This window comes from Hetaerina americana, unplaced genomic scaffold, assembly GCF_022747635.1.
Source record: "Hetaerina americana unplaced genomic scaffold, ioHetAmer1.1.p SCAF_1, whole genome shotgun sequence".
NCBI lineage: Eukaryota > Metazoa > Arthropoda > Insecta > Odonata > Calopterygidae > Hetaerina > Hetaerina americana.
In genome coordinates this window covers 46317967-46342434 of record NW_027286069.1, presented here as the reverse complement: position 1 = coordinate 46342434, position 24468 = coordinate 46317967, and the positions used below count along the sequence as shown (strand labels likewise).

At 34.1% G+C, this 24468-nt stretch overlaps 1 protein-coding gene across 2 annotated transcripts; it reads right to left on the bottom strand.

Annotated features, from left to right (window-relative positions):
- Positions 1-1447: 1447 nt before the first annotated feature.
- AspRS-m (aspartyl-tRNA synthetase, mitochondrial) lies at positions 1448-23491 on the bottom strand. Of its 2 annotated transcripts, XM_071582503.1 has the most exons (13): positions 23143-23491; positions 22833-23035; positions 22604-22702; positions 20671-20769; positions 15823-15993; positions 15040-15156; positions 12153-12212; positions 10253-10435; positions 9840-9950; positions 9552-9746; positions 6451-6672; positions 5117-5300; positions 1448-1754 (listed from the first exon to the last, which is right to left on the bottom strand). In XM_071582503.1, the coding sequence occupies exons 1-13, from the start codon at positions 23357-23359 to the stop codon at positions 1582-1584; spliced, it is 2034 nt and encodes a 677-aa protein (XP_071438604.1). In that variant the 5' UTR covers positions 23360-23491; the 3' UTR covers positions 1448-1581. The 2 variants fall into 2 exon arrangements, with proteins under 2 accessions (XP_071438604.1, XP_071438605.1); XM_071582504.1 differs by lacking the exon at positions 15823-15993.
- Positions 23492-24468: the final 977 nt, after the last annotated feature.

Genomic DNA, 24468 nt, shown 5'->3' with positions numbered 1-24468 from the left:
GTTTGCAGAACAAACAGCCAGTGAGAAACTTTCAGTAATTTCTGGACAGGTGTGCAGGTGAATCTCTCAGGAGAAAATGCTTGCAACTATGAGAAGCTCCAAGAAGCAAAATTTCTGGTTGTGTCACCAGAATGCACAAAAACTTGTGACCTTAGAAAGCATATAACTTTTATTACTGACCAAAATATTTTTTAAACAAAATGACAAGAAACAGGTTCATAAAATAACAACCCTATACTTTTAGAATTATTTATTTATTGTTGCTTAAAAAGATGTAAAAATAACTAATACTATATAATAACAGTGTACAAATCATTTTCTATGAGAAATACTAGCTTTGAGTTTGAAAATGCTAAAACTGCATGCATTCCCTGGGAGTTGCAAAGTTAGAAATCGGCTGTTTGGATATTCCAAGAAAATTTCATTTATCTAGCCTCCAGAGTAGGAAAAATAAGCAAGAGATTTTCCTTTTAACAGCAACATTTAATTCTTCAATCTTCTTTCTAAAATAAATTTTTTGTTCCAGACATGTTCATATAACAAGAATAATTTGCACATTTGAGTGCCCTCATCATGAGACCAATTATGGTCAATATAATCCAATTAATAGACTAACGCAACTTGCAAGTCAGCATTAAGATATTAATTTTTTACCTTAACTTAATTACACAATAAAAATTAGTCTTCTGTCAGTGTTAATTCATTTGAATGAAATTTAATTTTTTGTATCATATTACCTTTGTTTCAAAATGTATTTCAGATTTTATAAATAATTATGAAATGTATTTAATTCAATATTTCTTTTATCTATTGGTTACATACTATTAACATTGTCATTATAATGCTGATGCTTAAATTATCATGAATGGAACTTTGCATCAATAAATGATATATATTATAAGAGAAATTTTGATTCAATTAAGGGGATGGTCAATGCAAGTGAAGACCTTAACAAAGGAATACTGTTGTGGTAAGTGGTGCCATAATTAAGGGCCTCCAAAACAAATCAGACCTTAACTTAATTTGCCCTTCATACACTTTATCCCTACTGTTATTCAAGTGTCCTTATTTATTTACTTGAAGGGGGGTAGGGGCAGGACTCCCTTGGCTACACCAATAATTTGATTTTTAGATAATTGATACATTTAATAACTGTAAATTGCCAGTTTTGGGCACAAACCAGTGTTATAAGTATATGCCTAAATAAGGGTCAGAGGTCTAATAAAAAAATTGGCACTATGTAAGTTCACTGATTTTTCTGTCAAAGTGCCCATATGCAAGGATGCTTGAAAAGACATCTTGATTATACACCTTAGAATTGAGACATCCATGTTACTGCCTTTGTTTGTGTTGATGTTTTACTTTTGTTACAGTATCAGAAAGTAATATTTTTAAGGCAAAAATCTGAGTTTGCAATTATGAAATAAAAAATTTTAAATCAACAATATATTATTAATTGTAAATTAATCATGTATTAGACATGTTACATAATGAATCAACTAATACAGATAACATGCTGACAGATATGAGAAATTACTGTTTAAAAATACATGTTTAACCTTTCGGCAGCCTTAACAATCATTAATGCTTCACTTTGGGCATATTGATGCTAATATGATATAATTCAAGTTCCTTTTGGGAGAGAAATGAAGGTGAACCAGACATTATATCCTGCCCTTCAGAACCTTTGGGAAAGGCCATTACTTCACGAACACTCTGCGCTCCAACAGCCAGTGCCATCATACGATCTAATCCTGAAGAAAAGAGAAGTCACATTTTCAATAAATAATGCCAAAGTAACCATTGAAACTTCATTCTACTTTTTAGTAGGCATTCATACTTTTTAATATGAAAAATGAAATACTTTTTCTTTCATTGAACACTTCCGTAACTCAGCAACTCCATAGGCTAACTGACAGCAATGTTAGTTAACTGTAAAATAACACGCATAAGAGAATTTCAGAGTGTAAAAATCATTCCTCTTCACAGGAGTTTGAACCTGGACCCGTCAATATTCCACCAAGTGCATTAGCCAATAGAGCTACCAAGGCTACAGTAGTGGTATTTTATGCAATACTTTGAATATGTACAATAGTACTTCCCTTTGCAAATTAAAAGTTGATATATTTCATAAACATAAAAAAAGATACATTTGTCAAAATTGGAATAACAAACTTCCTTTTTATCTTTTCTATAAAAGCCTCAATGAAATCTTCAGGCCTACCCTGGATAATAGTTTCATCATGATATCAAAACCTGCCCTCCAGTTTAAATTTGCTGAATCCTCAACTTTCTTTGGTCACTTTTCTAGAGTGAAGGACTGGACTGCCTAATTTTAATATGCTTCTGTGATGAAAATCTGGACTTAGGGCCAGTGTAGCTACTGCAGAATTATCTACTTGAATTGGCATAAACTCAGAAAAATTAAAGCAATAAGGATCTTTCTTACATGTACTTTTTTGATTCCTTTTGTGGGTTCTATCTAATTATTTGATATTATGCCTTAAAGGACCTTCAATTCTGATTTGAGGTTTTGCACTTTTCTTGAATTTGTGTCAAATTGTCTAAGATGAATCTGCCCCTTCATGGTAATGCTTACAATTGAATAAATTGCCCCTAACTTTGCTACTCGAGTGAATATTTGAATGACGTCACTCTGAAATTGGCCAAATCCTTTGACACCCACTCTCCCTTACTGTTGTCTGGATTGACCTTCACATGAAAAAACCACTTTCATTGTATCACCTTGGTATCTTTTGGTAATAATATCAGCTTCAAAGTATTTTTTTCTTTCAATCGGTTTTTTTTTAATATTTATGATATTTCACCACCTTGTACTCCATTTAACTCATATCTTCATGCACTTAAGAATCGCTATCATGCTGATGAACTCGACTGCCGAGACAAAATGATCAAGGTGCTTCAATCTTTTCAGAATGCATGAATAATCTCTCAGACATTGACCTAATGACAGAAGAGAAGTTCATTATTTAAATTATTCTACAAACTCAACTTTGCAAAGCCAATGGTCGGTAAAAAATCTTTACTTGATGTAAAAAACAATTACTGAGGAGACAGTGACTTAGTGGAATTCCATAGTTATAAACACATGGATTGGTTTAAAATATTGTATTTCCACAAATACACTATATAAATAGCATGGTTGGTTTTGACAAACATAATTTGGCCAAGTGCTGCTGATGCTTGTCAAAAGCAGTTTTGTTCTCTTTCAAAGATCACCTAATGTGAAAAAATCAGTACATAACTTAAATAGGTAGTCAATGGATGTTACTTAAATGCATCCCGTGCATCATGGGCCATCTCTTTGCCCATGATTTTATAACAAACTTCATCATTGTTAATATATCAATAATTATTGACTTCACCAAACGTTTTACCTTTTAAATCTAATAAATCACTTTTCTATTTATATATGTTGCTTGATTTTGATTTCCTCAGCATTTTCCAAAGGTTTCCAGTTTTACCAACTTATTGCCAATCATGTCCAATGATCATTTGACAGACGTTGTATTTTTTTTTGGTGTGGTGGCCAGTGTACTGGCTTCCCATCCCAAACGCTGGGGTTTGAATCCCAGTGGTGGCAGGATATTTAGTGGTATCCCGATCACTAATTCGATGCCATGTGGAGAATATTTCAAGTGGAGTAAAGCATCTGTTCAATAATATGCTAAATTGTGGACCTCTTGCCACCTATCATTAAGAGTGTGCCATTGTAAATGCCAGGTTTCTTTCTACCCTGCCCCCATCTACCAAATTACCAATCTATCCTTAATGGCATAAATGACTTAAGCAATTGGTCACTTTGGTGTAGAATAGCATAGGCACTTCCGGGTCTACATTTTCTCTTTCTACTTATGGAACATCTCCAACCTTGAAGTATAGGCTTCGAATATTTACAACTTGAATCACAGTTCAAGCAAAACAGAAACTGGTCAAAGATGTATACAATTCCCAGTAATCTTCCCTTCAATTGACTCTTTTGTCAAAAGGTATCTGTGCCGGAGGAGGAAGTGCATGGATCAAAAAACCAACTTATCTTACAGTGACCTCCACTATCAAAGCCATTTCAGAGGCTGGGTAAAAAAATTGAAGATCACTTATGGTAAAATATTTAAGAGTTTTCCTGGGATTAATGGCTATTTCAATCAGATGTAAAATGAAATGATAAACCATGACTTGGTAAACATTATAAACATGCACATATAGAATCCTTTAGATATGTTCTCAATGTTTTTAGTTAACATTTTTTGGTGATGCAACATAAATTATTTAATATTATATGATACATTTATTTTCAGCAGAATAATATGACATAATCATTAACACTTGATTCTCAGTTCATTGAACAACATTTTCAATGATTTTCCCTTTAAATCGTGCTTTGACCTTGCTATGGCCTTCAAGTAAATGCTGATGATACTAATATACATCTGCTAAACTACTATATCTCTGGTGACTCATATATATCAGGTGAATCCTTAGTATATTATGTTGACTGACCAAATAGTCTGCTAATGAGGTTTAGAACTCAATATTCATGGGTTTTTAGATACATTTTCCACTGGGAGAACATGTTTATCATTTATCCTATAAATTTAATGTAATTTGCTTTATGTTCATATGTTTAAAGCAAACGTTTATAAAGATGTGCACAATACTATGTCCTTTGATATATTTTATACACCACTAATGAATGATATCCTTTTCCGAAATGCCTCTGCTCATGTCCTAAGAATTTTTAAGGCACAAAAAGAGTTTGTTAGAGTCATTGTTCACCTTGTCAGTCCTTATTCGAAACTCTCAAGCTTCTACTCTGACCATGTATATTTATTATGTTTACAATGACATTTATTTGAAGCATGCATACATGAAAGAATAAATGATGCTAACCTGTTCATAAAATGTTTCCAATAATTCGTTCTCAGTGAATTCATTCACTTAAAAATGGTTTTTCCATGGGTATTAGCAAGTCTGAACATATAAAGAATTTCTATTTTACCAAAAAAACTATCATCCCTAGTTCATTAGTAGGGGTTATACAATAATTTAATAGAGTACCAATTTTAAATAAAGAAAAAGATATCAATATATTTACCCAGAGCAATTCCAGCATGTGGAGGGCATCCACTGCCAAGTGCTTCCATTAGATATGACAAAGAATTAATTTCAATCCCCAATTTATCCAAGATGAGACATTGCAATTCTTTGTCATGAACTCGCACTGAGCCACCACCAATCTCACAGCCATTGCAGACCAAATCATAATGGAGACCTCTGACCTAAAACAGATATTATTTATCTTTGAGAATGCTATAGCTTTTCCCTATTTGAAAGAAATAAAAGATTTCCGAAGGCCACTCATTGGATCTGCGATGAAGCCTTTATAAAGTAAATCCCTCTGTTTTTCCTAATTCTAAAGAAGATCAGAAGCAGGTGACGCAAAGATGGAAAAACTATGTGGATACCACAAATAAAAAAAAATCAGTGTTGAAATAGAATGCTTCAGGAGCTTAACTGGCTGAACTGTAAACTGATGGATACAGGTTTTAATCCTGGTCTGGGTGAATGTTTCCTCCACTGTGAAATTTCTTGCACTACTGTGAGCACATCAAAAGATGACTTCCTAAGTTAACTGTGGTGACATTTCTCACATTTTCCTTGAATAGGTGCAAAGTAACAATTAAAGAAATAATATTTTTCTTGATTGGCTGGAAGTGGACAACTTAGAGAGAAGAGGAGGATATGGAGGGCAAGGGTAATTATCATAAAAAGGGAAGATTTTGAAATCAGAAAAATTAACTTTTTATAGTATCTGAAGTAGTTTTTTCAACTTAGTTGTCCAGATTTGTAAGTTTTACACAAGAGTTAAATTATAATTCAAGTGTGTTCATATCCACCCTACTTGCTAGCAAATAATATCACTGCATAATAATTTAACTACGGGTGATCTTTGTTGTGAGCTAGATTTTTTATGTGCAGAAACAATCAAACTTTCCCTGCTTCTTCTCTTACTCTCCCAATTTCTCTCCCACCAGCTCTGCTCTTCTTTTTGCTCCATCAGGTCTATGATCTTAACTCTCAGACACAAAAATTTATTGTCAACAGAGCAGACAGCCCCCATAGTACATGACTTCACAAGCATGTATCTACACTTAACATGTTGCCTTTTAGGAAATCATGTACAATACAAAATCTAAAATAGTGAAAATGGTATACTAATGCCACTAAAGCCACCTCCAAAAATATAAACACCTAAAAATAAACCATGAAATAAAACATACTAAGACAAATATCAGAAATCAAAAGTTAAAGGCTAGTAACATACTAGTAACGGGAAAAAAAATTATTTTGATTCAACAAGCAGGTATGTTAATTCACCACTCTTGCGAGAATTCATTTTTCTTAAAAAAAATCTCCTTTCAATCATACCTTCAGAGGCTGAGTTTCCAGTAAATGAAGATCATCTGGATGGGGGTGGGTAAATGGGTGATGTGCTGATTCCAAAACTTCCATTCCATCCTCATTTTCAACAGAAAAAAACAATGGAAAGTCCTCCACCCACAAAAACCTAAAGCCTTCTTCTCGAACTTTATTTCCTTTAGATTCCAGATATTCTGCAACCTTGAGCCGTAGCTTACCAAGGAAGGGCAACTATGGCCGCATAAAACAATTAGATAAGTACTCTTTATATTTGGACACATTCTATAGATTCTATGCTTTATATTCCACATAATTCAACTGATGAATATGATTTTTGTGATTTTTTAATGAATAAAGTCCCATCAAACATAGATGATGAATTTACACATCTATTTATGTTTCATTATACATATATGTTTAAGATATTGAAGAAAGAAAATTTGTGGTACAATCCTAATCCTGAGCATTAGGAGGAGCAGGAATGTTATGTCAAGTTCACCAAGGTTAAAGCTCCTCTGTATTCAGTTCATGCACGCTCTTTTAAGGTGGTGCATCATTTAAATAATAATCAGTACGACAAACACAAGTATACTAAGATATTAAATACTGGAGTGGAATTTTAATTTTTTTGTGGGACTGACCGCTGCCTTTAGAATTAAATTATGATGAATAAGAAATGTGCTACTTAAAATACCTTTTAAAATTTCAATTTTTATAAATTAAAAACATATATGGTGTCTACTCATGTCAACAGTCAGCAGATTGAATAATCAAAAACGTGGTGCAGGTTGATTTAGCATGAACATTTTTTCCAAAACAAATTCATCACCTTATATATTTTTAATGATTTATTTCCCTCTCTCTTAAGCAATATCCATTGAACCTCACTTAAATTTTAATTATTTATTTAATGCTTTCAATTCTGTTTGAGCTAAGTTGATCTTTGCTTTTGATGTACTATATTTTGATTGATATGTTATAGAAATTATTTTAATAATCTTAACCTCCCATCCTATGTAATCACATTTCCATCTTCCACAGTCACTGGCTCATTACTTTCACACTAATGGATATAGCGTATTTTCCCATCGATAACGTGCACCTTATGATCTTGAACACACACACACACACACACACACACACACATATATATATATATATATATATATATATATATATATATATATATATATATATATATATATCTTGAACACACACACACACACATTTTATATATATATAATGTGTGTGTGTGTGTGTTCAAGATATATATATATATATATATATATATATATATATATATATATATATATATATATATATATATATATGTGTGTGTGTGTGTGTGTGTGTGTGTGTAATGAGGAAGTACTTGGCATGGTGGGCGAAGAGAGGGGTTTGTTGGGAGAAATCCTATGGAGGCAGGAGAATTGGATGAAGGGGGTGTTGACCGGCAGTGGGATGTTAAAGACTGTGATAGAGGGGAGAATGTTGGGCAAAAGAGGAAAGGGAAGGAATAGGATAGGGATGTTGGAAGGGATGAAGGGGGGAAGAAAGTACTCAGAGATGAAAAGGGACCTGATATAGAGTAGGATGATGGATTTTGTGTTTTGTTAGGAGTAATAAAATGTTTGTTTGGTAGTTGTGTCCATCCAAAAACCTACCTTAACCGGTAGATTACCTTAAAAAAAATATGTATGTGTGTGTGTGTGTTCAAGATAACTATAAAGCCTTGGGTGTGCGTTATACACACACACACACACACACACACACACACACACACACACATATATATATATATATATATATATATATATATATATATATAAAATAAATAAATAAACACAGTAATCAACCCAAAGGTCAGTTCGGTAGGTGATGGTACTAATGGTGGAGGTTCACCGAGTACTAAGCCCGATGGCGTGTTAAATTCACACATCAGGGTAGGGGGCCAGTACCCTTCCCTGGGCCAATTATGGTTTCCCAGGACATTTCCCTGGGCTGGTTATGGTACCCAAAAAATCACTTTAGCTTGGGTGGAGCTGTAGGTGCCCAGAGTGCCTTGCCCGGGAATCAAACCCGGGACCCTCTCGTAGAGTTCACGAAGTTCACTTTGTTAGTATTGGTGCTCAGCTGTTCTAGACACCCTCCGAGTTCTATGAAAATGCCACCTACACGGTGATTGATTCAAACCTGAATTAAACTTTTATAATTTAGAATTTTCAAAAGAAAATTACCCATGGAGAAGAAAATTGTACATAGCGATGTTTAAGCTGGAAGTCATTAATTTTGCAAAAGAAAAAGGAAATCATGAGGCTGCCAGGATTTATCCATTAATCTTTTAAATCAAAGTCACGTTCTAGCTGGGAAAAGTGGATGATGCCTGGTATGAAAGACTATAAAACAATGGGCAGTTGGCAGGGTGTCTGAGTGTCTTGTGTAAAAAATGGATTTGAAAAAGCTTTAGGCAATATTTCAACGCCAGTGCTAGAGGATGAGGAAGAGTTAATTTTGGAGAGCGAACTCGGTAATGTGCCTGAGTAGATAATAAATACACTTAACTCATTTAATTGTGATTCAGGTGACAAATTTCTTGGATTTGAGAGATCTACCTATCCTATCATATATTTATATGTATGTGTTTATAGTACGACATACTCAACGTATACGTGAAGTACTATGCATTTGAATAAAGAAGTACTACACATTAGAATAAATGAAGTATAGAAATTATGTGTTTCTTCTTTTTCTCATGGATTTATGAGATGAAATAACAGTAAAAGTAGCACATCTGTATAAAATAGAATGCAAGTAGAAAGGCATGCTTCCAGGCTAATTTATTTTTGCGAGACTCTCCTTTAATTGTTATGTATGTACATAGGTATGTACATGTTAGGATTTTTTCAATTTTCATTACATAACGCGCATCACCATTTTCTCGATCATCTCAGCATTTTTTTTATAGATAACGCATGCATTATCGATGGGAAAATATGGTACTTATTTAAAACTGACTTGATATGCTTTTGACAGCTAATGATGAATAAAAATAGCAATGTTTACATGGAATTAAATCATATTTGCATAAATCAACACTAATTACCACTTACTATATCATGTTTTTCACCAACTGCAGTAACAATACAGTCACCAGAGTTGACTGAGAGTGACTTGACTAACTCATGGAGGCCAGTTCCTGAAGATGCCCTCTCAATCACAATGTTAACAGACTTTATTTCCAAAAGTGTTTTTCTTACTTCATCTTCAAGCTTTTTTAAGACTGTTTTTGACAGGCAACCATTATCCTGCAAGAGAATCAAAGAATTTCAATATGGGTTCATGAGTAAGTGTTAAGCAATCCTCAATGCACAAAGTGCAACATTTTAATTCCAACTTACCAAGACTTTAGGCACAACAAAGCACACAGCACTAAAAGAAGGTCGGGGCTTCATTATTTTGGTAATTTTTAAAGAAGAATCACAATCTAGCATTCCAGTTATATCCATCAACTGCAAGAGGCAAAAAAAAATTCAGATTTGGTAGCCTCCTTTTAAAAAACTGACATAGAAGTGTTTCTAGCATTTTAAGATAACATCAATGGATTTGACCAAAGTCTCCCTATTTCACTGCATCAATACAATTAATTTGAACTTAAAAAATATTTTTCCTCCCTAAATCCAAAAATTGAGTTTGTAACCCACAACTTCATGGCTATATGTCATGATTCTCACAAATGAATTAATTCTTAAGCCTGTTTGGTAAATTACATAAATTACATCTTATTTTTATCCAACAGAAGAAAAAAAATTACCTTCATTCCAAATCTTGTATCAGGTTTGTCTGTACCATATGAAGCCATGGCTTCATCATGTGTAATCCGTGGAAAAGGAGGAAAATTGGATTTTCCGATGCAAGAATGCCAACTATTCCCAAGAATTTCCTCCACTAAATCCATTACATCATCCCGTGTGCAGAAAGACATTTCAATGTCTAACTGGAATAGACAAATGTATTCACTACAAAATCAATCATAATGATAACTATTCTACTTTTGAAAAAAAATGTTTTTGGTTGTCTCTTTCCCCTCCCATCTCATTTGGTTCCATTTTCCATTAGAGTCAAGAATATAGTTCATGCATCACCAATCCTAAGAATTCAGGAAAATATACTCCCATTATAATATCTGTTATGAAAACTAATGTGAAACAACAATTAAAATAATTAACCAGTAAATCAATAAAAATACGACATATTTGACAATACTAAATGATATTAAATTATTTTTTTGTTGTCTCAGGCGTAACTTTGTGGAATTTGCATAACATATTGAAATGTAATGAAATAATTGACTTTGTAATTCCACACACTTTATTTAAAAACACGACCCAGGTTTCAACGTTGAACGTCATCATCAGGTGGCCCTCATAGGGACCCTCATCTATGAGGGCCACCTGATGATGATGTTCAATGTCGAAACCTAGGTCGTGTTTTTAAATAAAGTGTGTGGAATTACAAAGTCAATTATTTCATTACATTTCAATATTAAATTATCTTGGCATTGGGTAATTTTAAAAGATAAGGTATGAGAAGACACAGAATCCTTTTCAGACGACTAATGATTTGTAAATCAAGTTCATTCACTCATCCACAATTACTCTACTACAGGATTTTTTTGTTTAATCTACTGAGAAATTCTGCTGATAATGACATACAGGGTTCGTCCGGAAAATAAGTGTACTGAGCTCAGGAAAAAAAATTTTTTACACTTTTACATATCTTAAGCTAATATTCCTCAAAATTGGACCCTTGTGAGTCGATACACTTGTTCCAGCGACGTTCCCATTCCTGGAACGCTCCCGCGAAGGCATCATCGGGAACCTCTCGAAGACTCGTCGTCGACCTCTTCTCTGCCCTCCACGAACATCTTGTGCCACCGAAAGATCATGTTTCTGGACATGGCTGACTCCCCGTAAGCCTGGTTAATCATACCGACAGTTTCGGTAGACGATTTCCCAAGCTTTACCGCAAATTTGATGGAATAACGCTGCTCCAAAAACTTGGGCATCGCATTCCGTGACGTGGGTCGAGCGTGGAGGTTCGCGTTAACAGAGCTCCTCACTACACCACAGCTCAGAGCCGACTGCCTTTTTCAGCGTTGCTTGCCAACATACCCCCCTCCAATCGCAGCCCGTCAGAGCGGTGCTGGGTGCGCCTGGAGCGGCGCGCCCAGCCCAGGAGTCAGTACACTTATTTTCTGGACAAACCCTGTACATATTAATGAAACTGTTATAATTCATCAAAAGAGAGTCCAAATCGAAGAGCTATGATATGCATTTACAGTGGAGAATTGGCACACTCTTCATCAATCAAACGGAAAATATACCCAGAGTATGAAATTATTACAGAGATAGAATTGTGTCACCATTTCTGGTGAAAAGAGAATTTAATTACATCAAATTTATTTACATAAAATGTATAAGACCACGACTTACAGGATAAATATCTTTAAAATATTAACATAAAACTTATGATTACCTATATATGTAATTAGTATAAAAAATTAAAATCAGATTTTTAATGCTTTTTTTGCAAAGAAGTTTTAACATTGAACTGAATATCAGAACATTTAGAAGGGCTCTTTTTAAAAACTTAAATTTAAATTGTCTCAGAAACCAACCTACAATATTGCAAATTGAAGATAGCAAACCAACCTGGGTAAACTCTGGCTGTCTATCTGGTCTCGCGGTTTCATCTCTGTAGCATCTTGCAACCTAAGATGTTTGATAGAGGGAAAGTCACTTTATAATTAATTCCAGTGATAGTATTAATAAAATCAAAATTGGAACAGTATCACCTACTTTTTTAGATTTTCAAAGGATTTCTTCGACATATATAGATTATTGAAATGAAATGAAATAATTTACTTTGTAATTCCACACACTTTATTTAAAAACCACAACCCAGGTTTTGACATTGAACGTCATCATCGGGTGGTCCTCATAAAAGCAAACTTGGTATAAATACCTTCTGATCAAGGGAGGGGGGGTTGGTCAGAGAGGGAGGGTGGAGAGGTAAAAAGGTTACAATGTAGCTGGGAAGAAAAGAGAATTACATCTTTTGGTGTCAATCCTTGACTTGGAAGAGTGGTAGGTCTAGGAGTGGGGAGTGGGAGGGATACAAAATTTTGTTGGCAAGTTCATCTTTGCAATGGACGCATTTCAAAATTTGAAACTGCTCCAAAGCATCGAGCCTTTGACCTTTATTTTCAAAATGAATAATTTTAGTCACAAAGTCACTTCTGTGGTCACTTTCGATGAGGTTGATGACCACAGAAGTGACTTTGTGACTAAAATTATTCATTTTGAAAATAAAGGTCAAAGGTTCGATGCTTTGGAGCAGTTGGAAATTTTGAAATGCATCCATTGCAAAGATGAACTTGCCAACAAAATTTTGTATCCCTCCCACTTCCCACTATATACATAACATACTACAACAAATATATAGATTATTTTAGTCTTCCGCATTGGTTTATGTTTTTCTCTTAAAATTTCATGTGCTGTGCATCATCAGAAAGCACTGTATTATTGACTCTCTTTAATATTTACATGTAGTGCAGCTATTACTAAATGACCATTGGGCATCAGCAATTGCTGACCTTCAAATTTTAACCAGGGATCATTGCTTCTTCCCTTTTCTCAAAGTCATGGAATAAATATTTTCGCATAGGGTCAACCTTGTATCCTTCCTGATATAATTACTTTGATGTTTTTTCAATTTCTAAAGCCTCTCTTATAAACCATGGGAAGCATTTTGTTTCTCTGGCTAGCAGTTTTGTACTTTTAAAAGTAATCTTATGGCTTGGACTGGAGTGACCATGTTTAATGGTGGCTATGTTTCTCCAATCCAGTTCTCCAAGGCCTTCTCATGTTCCTTTACACAATGTTTGATACATGCCTTTGGTATAAATATGAAAGGGTGTGATGCATCTTTTGCCGTGGGTAAGATTTATTTAAATTTCATTGCCACTTTTCATCTGAATTCCGAAAATACTATCGAATATTCTTAAGGCAAAATGAATATCCTACTGGCTTACCTTGGTAATGAGGTATTTTTATTTTTTTTCCAAAATATATGAGTGGGTATAACTATTATCTAACAATGTCTTAACTAGGTGCTTCCCCTGAATTCCTCATGTTTCAGTTTGCATTCAAAATATACAATGTCCTACACTTCCACCTTTTTTCTCCTGACCAAGTCGTCAAGGAGCAGTAAATAACTATTTTTCCCAATTTCTTTGATAAACAATTTCTGGATGAACTTTATTTGATTTTTGTGGAAATCATCCCCGCTTTCCTTCCCATTTGGCTAAATGTATCATCCACAGATCAAGTAAGTACATAGGATTATTTAAAAACCTCCTTCTGATGTTTCACACGTAAATATTTACCTCCACTGGATAGATGAGGTACCCACGTCTGAACTGTTCTTAAAAGAGGTTTAATTTCCACCGGGAGCACATTCTGCTTTACATGAGTATAGTATATTAAATAAAATATATTTGTCTGAATTACAAAAACCTTGTTCAATAATGAGTAATCATTATCTTATAATATAAGGAATGCCCTGAATTATGATTGTGTCCTATGCTTCAAACTCTGTATAAATTAACAATTATTATTATTATTATATAATAAAGTAGATAGATTTCCTGAAAAATTATCTGTCACACGGAAATTGATACTCACATATGTCTGAAGAGAAGCAGATGATTTAAGACTTTTAATGCAAAACAATTGGGAATGCAATATTTAATGAAAGACATGGGTGTCCCACTTTTCATGTTGCCATAAACTGACTTCTAGGATTTTTGTGGCCAGTGAATGTCCTTCAATAAAAATTTACATTGTTCTGAAAATGGATCTGCTTAGACAATAAAATTTTGATTTTGCTAAGCATTATTTAAAATGATTTCCTCCATTCAGAAATGTATTTAACTATACATCCGATTACAGTTTTTAATTTTTTAAGTTTGGTAATGCAATACAACAGTTAGTATCATTCTGCAAAGGAAAAAATTTAGAGGATCTGGACTACCATTTACGGTTGACATAATATTTATAAAAATAATACATAGAAATGAACTAACCACAGGCCCTCTGGTACTCCAGAAAATATTGCCAGGGGATTTTTTGGTAAAGAATGAGTCAAAGAAAAATTGATTAGTCAGATACTAAGAGAAAATTCAAAGATTTGATCCAATTATAGACCAATCCTCTGATGCCAATACCACGACATTTTATATTCACCAGTTGAGGCTTTACCATATCAAATAACTTATTTAAGTAAAAAAATCTTATATAGATCTTTTCTCAATGATAGAGCTAAAAACGAAGTGTGCCACAAGAAAAAGGCCTGAAGTGGTTTATGTTTTTCCATATTCCCATTGAGATTTAGAGAGCAATTTATTTCAGTTATTACAATGACCAACTGATTTCAAACCCTAGGTAATAAAAATTATGTTTTCTTTCTAGCTATACATTAACATGCACGTAAATAATTGAGCAGATTACAGCAAGTAAAAATAAATACAATACTAACCTGAAAATAGCGATCAACTGCACCAACCATCAACAACTGTTTTAATTGTTGTGGGCTCTGAACCAAGGAGTAAAAATGGCCTGCTTGCCGAGTAGGAACTAAATATTCTTGCGCACCCTATAAAACCCAATCCAATGTAATATCTGAAATTATTATACATGTACTTTCCTTCATTCATGTCACAGATATTAACTATGCATGCAAGTATGAATACACACATAACAGGCCAAGATATATATTTTAAAAATCCAATATACACATTACAAATATATGAATACATCAGAGGAATTTGATGTAATGCTTAAAATATATTGGTGTAGTTTACATTTAAACTGTGGGTAATTAGAAATGTCCCTTAGTTTTCTTGGAAGGCCATTAAAAGATCGCCCCCCCCCCCAAATTGATTGGGTTCTGGGTAAAAAGGAATAAATTAAGAGTGACAATCTGAAGTCTAATAAATTTATTTCAATGTTAAAACAATCTTCTGCGCTGATGAATGAAAGCAAGTATGAGAGAAATGTACGATAAAGAGGAAGTTCTGAAAGATTTGAAACTGGCCGAATAACTAATTTTTCACAGGGCATTACCCAGAATACTAATGGGATATTTTTTCAGCTTAAAAAGGCTAATGGTAAGGTGTTAATGACCCAAAACCATGATTCCCTTCTATAGCCACCTACGGGTTTATACATAACAGAAAATATAAATGCACACCTGCAGTGATAAGCCAAATATACATGAACTTTCATGTTGTATATGCCATGATTAAACTAAATCTCTTACCCCAGGTGTCCTCCTGAATAGAGTCGGTGTTTCAACTTCCACAAAAGCACATTTTTTAATGAGGTATTCTCTCATTAAATTCACCATATGAGACCTTAACCGGAGGTTATGCTGCAATTCAGGAAAACGGAGAGAGAGGTATCGATGCTTCAACTGTAAAGACTCCTTGGCCTGTACCACAAATGGGAATATAAATAAATATATTTTTCAAATTCCAATTACACATTATTTCTTCAGATTTATGGAACTACAGAATAAGTGTTTGAATATAATCATTTGATATTCTTGAAAAAGCAAAAAGAAACATTGAAAATTTTCATTTATAACTATGAATTTAATTTGTCAATGGACAACCATCTTGACCCCAGGGTTTCACCAACGGCTAGGCTCCATGGGCAATTTGATTGGCCTTTGGCCCCCCTCACTTATGTGACCCTTTCTAATAGTTTTGCGAAACGAATAAATGGTAAAGGTCAACAGGCATATTAATGGGCAGTGTCATGAGGAATTCATAAATGAGATAATCCATTCAGCACTCATCCTTTCATTCACAAACATTAGTTAGATGGATAGCTAACTTCACTATGCTTGCATGTTTTCAGCAATAGAACAATATTTACATGGTGCTAGATGAAGGTCTTCTTGTAATTGGGATATTTTATGACTTGACAAAAGACTTTTGACAGCATAAATCATACATTACTCATTAATAAACCTAAATGGCTAGAATCCTTGGGAAACCGCTGGATTTGGTGAAATCCTTCCCTGTAGACAGACAGCAAGTTGTGAGATTCTTAAAAAATAGCCTCTCGGGTCAACTTAATTACACTTTCTGGTCTAAACAAGAAACAGCTGGTGTTCTCCAGGATTCAATTCTGAGACCCCTACTGTTCATAATTTTTATGAATTATGTCCCATATCATTTATCAAGGAGCGACCCTAGACTGTAGGTAGATGTCTAGTTAATTCCCAATCTCAGAATCAATTAAACTATGTTATCAGAACCCCAGCTGAAGATATGGGTAAGTGATGCAATTCTAATAATTTATTATTAAATAGCAAGAAGACATCATACCTTCAATTTCACACTAAGAAATCCCAACCAGTACTGAGTCCCCTAATAAAGTAAGAGGACTCATATATTGAAAGGGCACAGATTTCCAAGTTTCTTGGTCTATAGCCAAGTGAGGATCTGAGTTGGAAACACCACATAGATACAGACCAAAAAATATATGAACTGGCATTTTCATGCTTCATCATCTTCATGACATTCTCAGCCGAGTTGTGTTAAAAATAATATATGCATATATTTTTCTAAGTACCAAACCACGTAATGTATGGCATCATCTTTTAGGGCAATCCACCTCATTCAAGAAAGGTATTTTCCATTCACAAGAAGGCTGTCAAGGCAATGCTTGGAGTACCATATTGATCTCGATGTCGACCATCATTTTAATCTTGGAAAATATTACCATTTCCATGCCTATATATATTGCACTGAGCAATTTTTGTCAGATTAAATAACACCCAGTTGGTGACAAATGAACATTTATACAACTATGACACCCATCATAAAGATGATGCACAAATAGAGGATAACAGACTGACGACCTGTCAACAAGACGTATTTACTGCAACATCAAATATTTATAATAAACTCCCAATATTTGTGAAATATTCTCCCACAAGAAAGTTCTTTAAAAAAAGACTGGAATACTTCCTCCCGGAAAAAAGTCTACAACAAAAGAGACTATTTTGTCTTACCAGATTTGTATTGAACTCTATGTTGTAAACTATGACCTGTTTATGTCCAAGCTTTGATCATAAAACCCAATTTATTTTTATTTATTTGCCTGAGGATCTGGGTACATTCATGTTCCAAGATATATGGCACGTCAAAGATCTTAACATAAAATACAATACATTGTTACATATTCAGAAACTCATCAATAGTGTAGAATAAGTGTGGCATGAAAAAGTCCCTCACTTTGAATTTAAAGGTGGACATTTTTTCTATGCTCTTGATAACCAGAGGAAGGTTATTATATAATAAGAGTCCCATGTTATGGGGGGGAAAAGAGGACTTGCAAGTTCTGATGAAGTTAACATGTAGATGACTGCAGGTCCTGGTATAATGATTGTGAATGCAATTGTTAGTGGTATATAATGAGATATGGCATTTAGCATAAACAATAGCACTTAGCATATACACACAGGGAAGAGGGAGAATACAACGTTTTTTGAAAAGGGGGTGACATGGAGCTCTGAGGGGTGCATTGCACATTAGTCTTAGTATTCTCTTTTGGATTTTAAATACAACATGAGCACAGGGTAATGGGCCCCAAAAAAGAATACTAAAAATTACATGGGCATAAAACTCACCATAATAGATAGACATAAGAACTTCATTATTTACAGTTTGCCTGATAGAACGTACCAAATAGCACCCTGAACAGAGTTTTCTGCGTAAACTAGAAATATGGCTATCCCAGTTTAGTCCACTATCCAGGGTAACACCCAGGAAGGAGGCATTATCACTCCTTGGAATAATCACATTGTCAAAAGACACTGAAATATCTGTTAGAGGCTTATTTTTATTTACTAAGTGTATTAAATTTGTTTTTTCCTTATTAATATGAAGAAAATTACGATCACACCACTCTTGCAAAAGGTGGACAGTATTGTTAGCACTTGATACCAGACCGCTGATTGAAGAGGCAGACACTAAGACATTTGTGTCATCGGCATACAGTATGGGAAGTGTATTAGGTTCAGAATTAAGCATCCTTGGGAGGTCATTTATGTATATGAGAAAAAACACTGGACCAAGAACAGATCCCTGGGAAACCCCGCAGGATATTGTTTTCGCAGGCGATACATGAGATATTCCATCTTTCGTAACACTTACACTCTATTGTCTGTTGTTTAGAAAAGATTTAATCCAATTATATGGAGTACCTCTTATGCCAGATTCTTGAAGTTTCAGCAATAACATATGGTTATTGACACAATCAAAGGCCTTGGAGAAATCAAATAATAAAACAAGAGATTCCAGTTTATTGTCAAGGTCAGACAATATTTTGTTTATACAATGGTAGGTAGCAGTGGTAGTGGACATGGATTTTCTAAATCCATGCTGGGAGGTTGATAACAGTTTGTGCAATTCCAGGTATGATATTAATTGAGAATAAAACACTAATTCAAAAACTTTACTGAATTGATTAAGTATAGATATTGGATGATAAGAGCTCATGTGCTGTTTATTTCCTTTACCTTTATAAAAGGGGATGACTTTGGTGCTTTTAAGGGATGATGGAAACTGACCAAGCCTAAGAGATTCATTGACTAAGAATAATAGAGGGGGTTTAATGACATCAAAGGATTTTTTAATGATGATAAAAGGAATGCCATCTGGACCAGTGGTGTACTTATTTCCCCTTTTGTTTAAGATATTAGTTAATTCAATGTCAGAGCATGGGCGGAGAAATAGGGAATTAAATTGGCTTGATGTTTGTCTATGAAAGCTTTGTTGAGTCACGTTGGGTGACTGGTGAGAAGTGAAAAAGTCATTAAAAGCCATGGCAATAGCAGAACTGTCCTCAAGTTCGTTACCTTGGGAGTCCAGTAATCTGAAATTGGGGGTTAATGATTTAGGAAGTTTTGACTCCTTGATAATTTTCCATATTTCTTTTGACCTGTTTCCAGCATTATATATTCTACGATCATTAAAAGTTCTTTTTGCATTACGAAGAAGACATTTATAATTCTTTCTCATTGCCTTATATTCGAGAGGTTCAATAGGGACCGATCTATTTTTGTAATGGAGAGCCATGTTTTTCATGACTCTGGATGCATACTGGATTTCATCACTGATGCATGACTTTATGCCCTTAGACAGAGACAAATTTTTAATTTTAATGGGTAATACAGGAAAACAAAAATCAAAATAGGATAAATAGGTTGAGTAAAAACAATTAAAACCATCTTCAAAGGAGCTCATGGAGTAAACATTGGTCCAATCATGAGACATAATCAAATTGCAGAAAGCATTTACATCCTCATCAGAGAACTTTCTCCTGTATTTTGTTATAATCTTGTCGGAGGCATTAATGCAGAATGTGGAGAGTAATGGATAGTGGTCGGAGATATGGGATATTATAACCTCGGTTTTCACGAATCGATAATCAATATTTGTAAAAATAGCATCAATGGCAGATGCAGAAGTAGAGCTGACCCTGGTGGGTTTGTCAGTAGTTACATTTAAGTTATACAGGGAAAGAACATCTAATAGTTCTGATTTTTCTTTGGTGCTATGAAGGAGGTCACAATTAAAGTCACCAGTGACAATCAATAGGGGTTTATCAACCGAGTTATAAACATTGTTCAGCATGCTGGAAAATTTATCAATAAACACATTGAAATTACCACAGGGAGAGCGATATATAGTTAACATAAAAAAAAACTGATATCACAGAAGTGGACAATAGTCACACTGGATTAAAGATTATATTCGATTGTTTCTGGCTCAACTTTGTGGAAGTTTATGTTCATTAAATGAAGATTACTGTTATTATCTGTAATCCAGCACTTTGACATTTTAAAGTGCAAATAACACATGACATGCACAGAAATTTTTTTCATTTTTAATGCTTTCATATCAATGGAAAGTTTTATACAGGTTGCAGCATCTGCAGGTGCAGTGCATTTATACAGGGTGCGGCAACCCAAGCTATGTTATTTTTTTAACACACACATTTTTACGTGTCTGAATATCACTGATCTTGTTTTTCAAGATTATACTATATTTTAAATTATCAGAAATCCCTCATGAATATAAAATATACTTACTTTGTTGTGCTTCCGTATAGAGAATGGCAACTCTCTTTCAGCTAGGTTTAAAACTGTGAAGTTATCAGCAAGTACTTCAATTTTTCCTGTAGACAAAGCCTATTAAGAAAAAAATTGGCACTTGCTACAATGGTATGTATTTAATATTTAAATAAAATAAATTATTTACAAATTATATGCATATTGATAAATGCAGCATGTTTACAATTATATTACTGACTCCTTGATAGAACTATGATTTGCAATTTGCAAGAAATAAGAACAAATTTTAACAAATAATCATGATGTAAATTTTTTTGAATGTCAAATGAAAATAAGATATTTACAAACAATATCACTAGCTAATTATCATTAATCATTAAAATATACTCATCTCCAGTTATAGTCCAAAGGGAAAACCTTAACCGTTCATGGGTTTTCCTCTAGAAAGGCTTACTGGTTTCCTTAAAATTGATAATTAAGTGCAAGTGAAGTGCAATCTTGATTTTAACAAGTAGGCTACATAGTAGAGTTACTAGGTAGGAGAAGATAGCTGGAAACTATTTCAAAGAGGACTTCTAGTGCTCCACAACTTGTGACCAGCACAATTTTTCATTAAACCTTCTAGTTTAGTGTGTAGGTACCCGCCTCAAACCAAACTTGTTCTTTTCCTCCCTCTTTCTAGCTTATCCAGCATTCTCCCATTCTTCATAACCTTGAACCTCCCAAAATCATCTCTTCATCCACTTTTTCTTCCCTTTCCAAATCTCTCCCAATAACCACCACTTTGCTATTCTCATTTTTGTTTTCAAACTGATATAATTATTCCGATATGAAAAAGTAAAAAGATGGGTTACACTACTATTTGGGATGCTAAAATCATAAAAAAATCTTAGATAATTATAAGTTGAAATCCACTACTACCATCTGTTTATGTTTGGGGAGATGGTGATGAATTCATTTTTTTATATCATCTTTTAATTCATTCTAACCCTTGCAGCTTACATAGAAATTAGACGTTGAATTTATTGATGGTTTCTTTTAATCCAAAATGATCACATCTACAGCATAACCTAATGAAGTTACTCTTGAGTGGATTGGATGCCTTTCCCTAGATGAAACTTCTTCAGCGGAAATTGGCAGCTAAAGTGATACCTATCAGGGGGAATATTACCAGGTGTTTGATGGAGTTATTTACAAATAGTTACTACACCTCTACAGGTTAAGTAGTTTTCCTTCTTTTAATATAATTACTATAAATCGACAACAGAGATATGGTTAAATACTCAATGCTATTAATATAAAGATAGGGTTATTTACTCTACACAGTTAAATAGCGCTCTCTCTCTCTCTTGTATGCCATTTCTTAACTTAAAAAAGGGATATTTAAAGAGTTTTCCAGAATGGTCATCTTCATACAGAGAGCACTTTTATCGTAACATCACAAGGCAACTGTCACGAGTAGATTAAATGACACAAATTATATGCAACACAATTTTTAGATCTAGATAATAACAATCATAGGGAATTCTCTTTCAAAGGTAACAATCACCCTATACATTGCACTTCCACATTGGGGTTTTGTCGTATAGTTTAAGTATGCCAGTCTCCTCTAGAAACAGATCACATTAAAAAATGAGTAATAAATAAAATATTTACTCACTTAAGTTCTGAAAAATAATTGACATAACAGTTTTTTCAGAGTTTTCCGGGGGCATACCTTTAAAATATTTCCCTGCTTTATCTATGGAAACCTCTGATGGGAGAGGACATGACTTAACCACCAATTTAGAATTTGTGTTGCATTCAGGTGGGGAAGGAACTTTTTGATATAACTCCCTTTAATAACACAAAGTTTAAGTCATACATGTGTCAGCACAACCTGAAATATTTGAAAAGATATTCACCGTGGCTAACTAAATAATACTGGAAGCAAGTATCAGAATGGACTTACTGGGTTTTCTTGGCCGGGGGGGCGAAGAATGACTCTGCCTTCCACGGCGACCACCGATTCTAAAGGTGTGTCACTAAGTTTTATAGCAAGATCCTTCCTCTGCATAAACATGGCAAATAAAAATCTTTGTTTAGTCAGCATAAGGTACGAAAATAGTAATATAATATCAGCCAATGAATTTCTCAAAATAAGTCAGTTATTTGTTGTAAATCATACGCAACCCATTTACCTCGTCCGGTACTATGATTTGGGTTAAACCATAACTATCGCGAAGAATAGCGAATCGACTCATCCTCGAAAATTGAAGCCATCCACAAATACGAACAACAGAACCACAATTTTTCTCATCAAGAGACCCACACGTATGAGTTCTCATTTTAACGAATTTATTTTCCGGGGAACTGTTGCTATTTGTTATGGGATGACTACAGTCTGTAGGAATACAACAACGCACAAAATGAAAAGCGGGTGGTTGATTGAGAATTGTAGGATTTAACTCTTTATCTGGAAGATATCTACCATATATTTTACATAAATACCATGTGAAATTTCTGGAACCCCTGAAGATACCGTGTACTGTCTCACACTGTAAGACAGTACACGGTGTAGTGAATACTTTGCCGTGTTTTTATTTGTGGAATTACTCATAAATTTGCCTCGCCGAAAAAGAGATGACCGGGGACATTCCTTCCACAAGAAGCAACCAAGGAAATGCGACCGAGCACAATTACACAGCAACGCTTTGACACTACCCATAATGTATCTACGTTGGCTTCAGGAGACCACTCTGGCGAAACGAACTTAAGCCGTGGTTTAACGGCAAAATCACCCTGGATTATATCCTTAAATTCTTCATATCATACATGTGTTTACAAACACCAAGGTGGCTATTTACATTTAACGCGGGGATGGTAGCTCATTTCGACATTCATCTGCCGTCCACGGCGGGATTTTTGTCTTTGGAATTGACGAGGCTGCCAGACACAATTTTTTTCTGTAGTAAATTTAAGATAAAATTTACGTTTCTGCTAAATTTGCTGCCACTAAAATAAAATTGATAATGAAGTCACCTCAGTTTTTGCATTAATTCTATTCTAATAATGTTCTTAATTCTATTTGCCCAAATGATGTGATATTATTTGCAGGCAGTACATTAGCAAGTGTGGAAAGAAACACAAATTTCATTAAAAATATACTTCGTTTCGAAAAGGTAGTGGACGGACTCTGGCCCGTTGTTCCCATGGTGCAAGTATTTTTTTTATTTATATTGGAAAAGATCTCTCTAATTGGATAACATATTTCTGTGGCTAACATTTACTTTTTCTCATAATTAAAAAATATTTAGTTTTCTTTCAGTAAGCTAAGTACTGTAAATGAACATTGTTAAAATCTCAATGATTATGTGAACAAACATTCTAAATTCAAGCAACTAAACAGTTCCCAACCATAAATTCTATCATTTCATACATGTATTCTTGGTTTTACAAACTTGAATTTTGTCAGCTGCATATAAGTCAATTATACTTGGTACACTGGCTGAGATTTTTAATTTGGTCTTAGAAGCAGAGCTGGGTACTTATGAATACATTTTAAATGAAAAACAATTACCATTCACCAAAGAATTAATAGCCCATAACCACAGATATGAGTTACTCATCACCCCCCTCAGTGAGGAGCATAGGGTTTTGGACTTGAATCTAGGATAACTGGATATTCCATGCTAACAGGTAAATATAGAGAATCCAGGAGAGAAAATTTCTAAATAAAATACAGAGACTCATTCATCTACAAGTCTTTTGAAAATGATTGTAAATATAACATATTTCATGAAAATTAGATGCGAAAGGAGTTGGAGCATATTATTT